This window comes from Morone saxatilis, unplaced genomic scaffold (assembly GCF_004916995.1).
Source record: "Morone saxatilis isolate NCDOM2014 unplaced genomic scaffold, NCSU_SB_2.0 Contig19, whole genome shotgun sequence".
NCBI classification, from domain to species: domain Eukaryota; kingdom Metazoa; phylum Chordata; class Actinopteri; family Moronidae; genus Morone; species Morone saxatilis.
In genome coordinates, this window is record NW_023339751.1 from 4,935,675 (window position 1) to 4,943,258 (window position 7,584).

The 7,584-nt window shown below is 43.8% G+C and overlaps 1 protein-coding gene and 1 long non-coding RNA gene across 2 annotated transcripts in view; one reads left to right on the forward strand and one right to left on the reverse strand.

Annotated features, from left to right (window-relative positions):
- Positions 1 to 7,206, reverse strand: part of ptk7b (protein tyrosine kinase 7b) — a 67,307-nt gene extending 60,101 nt beyond the window's left edge. Inside the window, exons 1-2 of the mRNA XM_035662996.1 lie at positions 7,066 to 7,206; positions 6,764 to 6,931 (exon numbers count right to left, since the gene is read on the reverse strand). Coding sequence (XP_035518889.1) covers positions 6,764 to 6,884 — 121 coding nt within the window. The 5' untranslated portion in view covers positions 6,885 to 6,931; positions 7,066 to 7,206. The remainder of the gene's footprint in view (positions 1 to 6,763; positions 6,932 to 7,065) is intronic.
- The window catches only part of LOC118329051, a 2,553-nt gene continuing 1,835 nt past the window's right edge, over positions 6,867 to 7,584 (forward strand). The window contains exons 1-2 of the long non-coding RNA XR_004796777.1: positions 6,867 to 7,007; positions 7,096 to 7,461. This is a non-coding gene — a long non-coding RNA (uncharacterized LOC118329051). The remainder of the gene's footprint in view (positions 7,008 to 7,095; positions 7,462 to 7,584) is intronic.

Below are 7,584 nucleotides of genomic sequence, written 5' to 3' on the forward strand. Positions count from 1 at the left end.
CCCCCCCCCCCCTCCCCTTCAAACCGGGCTGAAGCCAAATTAGGCATTCCTGCACGTTTCGATCAGATGCGTTTGAATGCAGTGGCAGCGCTGCACATGCTTTGGCACCGACATGGGAACAAAACAGGGATTTTGTTTCACTCTGAAGGCGAGCTTCCCCTCACCGGGGCCTCACACCTGCCCTGCAGGGGGGAAAGTTGTCGTAAGGATTTACAACTGACAGAGCAGGGCGATATCTGCAGAGTGTCAAACCAGTGAAAACATCTGTATTCACCATTTTGAAAGCGAACATGAAACCATAGGTTATCACAAATAGGAAATAAGTGATCCAGCAACAGCAGATTAGAGGTTGAGGTTAAAGACAGGTTAAAGACAGTCAGGAAATGTCAGAAACTGCATCTGATAACAATAATGTCTGAAGGATCACTGCAACTAGACGAGAAGAACCACAGACATATTAAATTATAGCTTAAACTAGAATGGGTCCACCTGGTTACTAGTAACTAAAACCCGATCAGGGATTAGGGTTGGAGAGATGACAACATGCACCGCAGCAGTGACCTAATTAGTCTAACCCTGTATTTCTGTTGGCCTCAGGTGTTCGTGTCAATATGTGTAATAACCTGAGGGGATCCCAACGAACTCACATCGTGTCTGATAATATTCTGATAGATGAACAGGATGAACTGCAGGGGTGAATGTACCGCTGCTGTTCTGGCTGCTCGTTAATTTTACTTTGAATTAATTAAATTTTGTTGTTTTTGCTCCATTAGGATCTGTTGGGATCGACAGCATTTTCTAATTACCCCTGGTTCTTTTCAGTTCAGTTTTGACTGTCATTGTGTCTCTTTCAGACTGGGTCTCTCCCAGACCCAAATAATGTATATCACGTTTGTGTAGGGTTTCCAAAAGTTTGGAGCCATAAACGTTTCCAGCTTTAACCTTGAAAAGCATGTAAAATGTAAATCCACCACTAGGGCTGCAACTAGGAATTATTTTAATTCCCGATGAATCTGACAATTATTTCTTGATTAATGTATTATTTATTTTGTCTTGAAAAAATTAAAAAGTGAAAAACACCTTTTGGAATTTCCCACAACTCAAGGAGACGTCTCCGGATGTGTTTTGTCTGACCAACCCATAAAAAACCCCCAAAGATATTGAGTTTAGTGTGATGTATGACAAAGAAAAGCATGAAATCCTCTTATAAGAGAAGCTGGAACAAGTCAAAGTTTGGCATTTGGTAAAAATCTGATGATTGTCCAAACAGTCCATTTTCTGGTTGATTGACTAATCGATTAATCAACTAATCATTGCAGCTCTACTCATCACTGTATGCTGTTGGAATTATTAGTCGTCTTAAGACTTTATTTTAAAAATAAATGTTTAGTTTGGAATCATTTGTGTTTTGAAATACTCAGAAGTGAATTTCAGAACTTAAGCCTTGGTAAATTACAAAGCTCCTCTAGCATAGTATCCCACTGAAGCATGGCAGCAAGTAATTGGAAAAACCTCAGAACAAAAAAAGAAACTTTGCTGAGCATAACACAACAAAGCCAGCAGCAGTGGTGGGTTGGGGTGCAGGCTAACCACTCCTCCAGCCCAGACAGGAGACAGAGCTGTGCAGGCAGGCACCAAGTCAATAAACAACAGAGATCCCTCCAGACAAGACTGGCAACCACGAGGGCCAACAGACCAACTACGACAGGAAAGAGGGAAAAAGAGACAGGGCCGACTCCAATCGCAACCACAGGGTCCAACAGCAGAGCCAGCGAAACCGCAAACACATGAGCCAACGCACATGCACTCTATCATGCACACATACACGCAGCAGCCCAAGCCCATGGGTCATTAGGTGCAGTAATCATCCTCCGTCCTGTTTATTTGGCTTTATTGATGACCAGGTACCAACAGGGGCCACAGAGACCAGGGGTCATTATTATGAACTGTGGTCATTTTCTGGTCCGACCAAAGACCATCAGGGAGATTGTGTGATCCTACACAAACCAGCGGGTACGCTTCCTACGCACCAAACATTCAATCTCACAGCTCGGAAAATATTAGAAGGTAGGTCATCTTATCTATCATATCTATCCTCTATAAATCCCTCCCACGGGCTGATGGGATTGTTGTCTGGCAACCATTGATCCATAACTTCAAAATGAATCCAATCGACACTTTTTAGAAATGCACCACCAATTTATCTGAATCATAAGAAAAGCCTAGTGAGGACAATCCGAGCCAGAAAGAAGAATGAATCTTTTCAATCCCAATTTTATGAAACCTCGCTTCCCTCCGTTTCTTCTCTGCTCCTGAACTACCCTTTTTAACATCAAAGAAAATATACGAGGTGTAGGTGAAGGCATCGGCATCATGGTATCGGCCAAATGGGACAACTTTGCTCGGTCAAAGCTCGCTTTTGATTGCAATTTGAGGACCCATTAAGTAGATTTATGACAATTTGGCCAGGCATGCATCATCACACCATCATTTACTCCTACAGAAATCACACACCAGCCTCACTGTTGTTAAAGATGGTAGACCTATATCAATTTGGTCATGGTCTGGAGGACAGAGAACCATGGAGACTAGGGCGCATCGATTGAGAACTGACAAGGATCCCAAATCAGAGATATTGGGTAGCCATGATTGTAACCTTTGAGAGAGTGCAAGAAGATCCTCCCACAGGAGAAGAGCCCTCTTTAATGGAGTGAGTGCAAACTGCACATACCGACTGGGTGAAAAAGAGAACTCTCGAGTTCAAAAGGCTGCACCTAAACCTGAATAAACATTGTCTGATAAATGACCAGAAACAAGAGCCATGGAAGACCTTGAGAAATCCTCCCCCAGTCTCACAACCCGTGCTACCAGTCAAACACACTGGGAACCAGATCTTATTATTCAAGTCTATTCATCGGGCTTTTTTCTGCTCGGTGCTTTGTTTTGTTGTCACGCTCAGCTAGCTTTGGCTATCTTTGAAACAGCCCCGGAAAATTAGAATAATGACCAACATGTTGGCCTCGTACAGTAAAGGTCGGTAGAGTTTAAAACGTTGCTTGAGACATTTTTGACATGGACCCCATTTTCTTTCACTGCTGCTCTACGGGGCTTCGTCCATCTTGTTTGTCAGAGTATCTCTACATACAGAAGGAAACCAAATGATTTATAATGTAAATCAATCCTATAAGACTCTGGGCTGAGTGAGGTTGTTAAAAATCAATATCACAATAATAATATTTTCCAGAATCAGTATCTGTATCGTATATTGTACTGGCCTCAAAAACGCTAATGCACACATTAAATGTGTATGTGAAATTGAATACGGAACCATATTTTCATCACCATTTTGTTGATGCTGTTTACATTCCCCCAGATGCGAATTAAAAAGATTCCCTCTGTGTACACATGCATATAGTATGTTTATAAATAAATATATGTATGGTTTTATTTTTTATGTTGTATTCTATTCTATATGTTCTTCTAATATAATTATGTTTTTCTATGTGTGCAACATGAAGGGACTGCAAACTTGCATTTCGTTGTACAACCTTGTGTTGTAAAAAGACAAATACATTTCCTGCAACAGCTTTCATATGTAAACAAAACCTTCAATGGCCACATTAGATTACAACTTGCTAGAATTATTTATTTTAACAACAGAAACTTGTTAAATCAACCACATAATACGATCATATCACGATAGGACTTAAATTCAGTGGCGGGTAATACTGAATTGTGGGCTAACGCTTACACAAGCTAAATTCAAAAATACTAAAGCCACGTATCACTGCCTTACTCTGCATTAACAAGAATGAAACATTAGAAGCTTAACAAAGCAGGATAAAACATATAGCATGTTGCACGGCTGTAGAAGATTGCATTAGATGTTGGAATGATTTACACAGATGTTCATATAATATCCAACCCCTGTAGCTCTGCAGTAAAACAAACACAATATCAGAATCGAGATGAAAAATCATCCATTTTCCTTATAACTCTCTCTTAGGATGATACAACTATATGATGTATGAATAAGGTTACAGCAGTTTTCTGCATCAACATGCTCATGCTGAACTCAAATGTGTTCAAATAAATTCCAACGTTACAATTGAATTTTGATTGTTGTTGGCCACAGGATTGTAAACCGCTGTATATACCTGATGGCAAACGGACAAACTACCCTCCACACAACATGTTCCTGTGTTTATTTAGGCATCATCCTTTCATCCCCTCTGAATCTGGGTATTTTTAGAGAATCAGGAACAGTGTGCACCCAAACAGCCTAGGGGCACAGTTAATAAGAACCATGCGTATGGATTTTAAAATAGAGCAACAGTAGGTGGATACGCCGACGAAACAGCCCCAAAAAAGCCCTCGTGGGATCCGCTCAGAGCCGCTCTTCAGACCCCGACCCGAAGACCGTACAAATGCTGCAGATTAGCTTCATGGACTTTCTCTTAAGAGCAGCGGACCTGCCACTTAGTAAAACGCTGGTCGATTCCTGAATACAGGAGAGCCTATGAACAGTACTGACTTCCTGTGTTTCCTTCTGGGCAAAACATTATCCAACAGGTGACCGAACAACAAATCCATTACACAAACCCAATTTACCTGCGGTTTGCTACTCTGCAGTTTAACCACAGTATCTGGTTCTACAGCCGGTTCTGGAAGCCAGAGAGGAGATACACAAAGTCAGTAAAGTCTGGGCTTACTGGTGAATTCCATCAAGACATTTGATTGCATACCTCTAAACCATCATGAGGTTTTATTTTTTTTGCACAGGCATCCAAATTATTAATGCGCCAGAAGACCTGAAATGCAGATCCTCTCCAGCTGCACCATGAGTGAGAGAGAGATCAAAGGGGGGGNNGGGGGGGGGGGTCTGAGAAGAGACGGGTGTGTGTGTGGGGATGTTACTTAAACATTTCACATCTATCTCAGCTCCTCTGCAATAAGCCTAGTCATTTCCTTTATCTTCACATAAATACTAGAAGGAATGAAATTGCCTTGATGAAGCAGAGGGAATGAAAAAACACACCACAAAGAAGAGGAGGACGGTTGAAAGCGATAGGTAGGCGGACAGGAGGGGAGAGATGCTGCATTAACATTATGGACATTAACTCCATAAGTGGCTTTCATCTACTCTGAGAGCTACGTCGGGAGCGCGGCGCTGGTCAGCTACAAACAGAAACCAGATCAAGATACAGAAAAGCAAAGAGTGAAACGGCAAAACAAGAGCAGTACTGTAAATTAAAACTAAAAAAAGCTGGGTAAATATTTGAGTAGGGTCCAGATCCTGCAGATCAGACAACCCTCCAGAAAACATGGTGTGTTCGGTGCAGACAGCTTCATGTGGGAATAAAACCACTATAAAAACTCATTCCTGGCCTCCGCAGTGCTTTTTTTTTGTGTTTTTTTTGACACATTCAGAAAGCCCTTTTATAAATAGGACATTTCTAAAGCGGGCTACAACGCCAGGCTGTCATGACAGTACCTGGCTTGGCTCTATTCATGGATCTTATAAACACAAACCCATAGCAGCCTCCGTCTCCCCTGCTGCCTGCGCACAGAGGACACATTCATCCCAAAGTGGGCACCATGAGGAGACTGGAGGGGGGCGACGCACACTTCAACTTAAAGGAATTTTTCAGCCACTCTTCACTATCGCCGCTGTGTTGACGGCGCAGGCACAACACAATCTGTGCTCGTCTGCGTCTCAGTCTACATGTGGAGATCAGATAAAACTGACTCGGTTTTGACATGATGAGCGGTGAGTTAATGAGCCCGATCCCTTGGCAGGATAAGAGCATTCCTTGCACAGCCCAGGACGGCTCTTTTTCATGGCTTTCTTCTCGGTGTGCAGCTGAGGTTGTGAACTTTACACCTTCAACAATGTGGGAGGGCGTTGCATCGCGTTAGGGGTTTTTTTTTTTGGTTTTGTTTTGTATTTTTCTAGCTCCTCTCTTTTGGATAACAGTCCGAACCGCTCTCCACCCCATGCATATGAATGGGGACCATAAAAAGCTTGCCAGGCTGGGGCTCAGAGAGAGAGAGAGAGAGAGAGAGAGAGACAGAGTTCAAACATGCAAACAGAGTTATGAATATGATAATCAGAAATGGCGTATCCAATGTGTTGTGTGAGGATTGGAAGTACACTCATGGGAATACATAATGACATGGCAAGGCTGCCTCCAGTGATAGCTGGAAACCATCATCATCATCATCATCATCATCCCATTCCCCTGCTCCAGATGAGATATTTAATTACAGTGTAATATGCAAGCAGTTGTTTGTATTGACTCAAACAGAGCACATCTCTTTTAAATTCTAATCAGAAGCCTGGATCTTCTTACAGAACTGCAGTTGTCCCCCCCCCCTCCCTCAAATTAAACTGGGGTCAATGGGGGAGGGGTGCCCCTTTCCCCCATTGACCCCCTCAACCAAAATGTGGTTTAAACTCTTTAAATGTTTAACTAAACAGAAGGTGTTTCTCTGAAGGAGTGAATGGGAAAAGCAGCTGTAGCCATGACTTTCCCTCCTCAGTGGTATGTTTCTCTCAGGCATGCAGCCCAATGAACTAAGTTGAACCAGAAACAACAAATCCTCCAGTAAAAAGCGTGGAGGTCAATGTCGGGGAGGGGGGGTCCGCATCAATGAGCGTCTTCAACTAGAATTTCTTCTTGTTTTTACAGCATCTATATTAATAAAGATGAATAAAATGTATGCGCGCTGTGTGTATGAAATAAAGTAGCTTGTTACCAACCTTGGAGGCAGATAATACCGACGGCGTACATCGTGTCCGCCGGTCGGTTTCTCCTGTTAGTCACCGCGGGGGTCCTCCTGCCTTCCCTGCGCCGGCTCTCGCTCTCTCCGGGTAGATCCATGACCGTCCTGGTGCTCGGCGGCTCCCCGGTGCTCTGTTCTCCGGCGGCTGCGGGAGAGCCGTGGGGCGAGAAAGGGGAGCGTCAAGAGAGAGAGAGATCCGTGCGTCACCGCTGTGCGTACAGGTAAACTAACCCCCGTTACCTGCGCAGGTCCCCGGGGGAAACCACACGGCCTGCTCACCTGGTTTGTTGTTTTGTTTTTTTTTTCTAGCAGGAGCGAGAAGACATGTGTGGAGGAGACCGACGCTTCGGGTTTTCGCAGGCCGGCCAGACTAAACGACTTAACGAGTTCAGACTGAGGAGAAAGCCCCGCGGAAAGTTTGAAGCGGAGTTTAAACTTCCAGGTGGTTTACGGACCGGAGGGTTGGTGTGAATTCAGGCCGCAGTGGTTCATTACAAGCCGGTCTGTGTAGCCGCCTTCTGCCCGCGTCCAGAGCCGCCGACCGCCGGGCCACTTCACTGTTCAACAAGAGGAGTTTCGCTCCGCGGTGTTTCCAACTTGGCTTCCTCCCACTCGCCTCCTGTGTGATTTTTTTTTTTTTTCAACACGAGCATCAAGTGGGCTGAGCAAACACACGTGAGTTCCGGTGTGAAGTTTCAAAATAAATGTCATTAAATTTCTTCCATGTTTCATTTAAGATACGACAGACAGACAGACAGACAGATAAATAGACTTTATTAATCCCCGAAGGGAAATTGG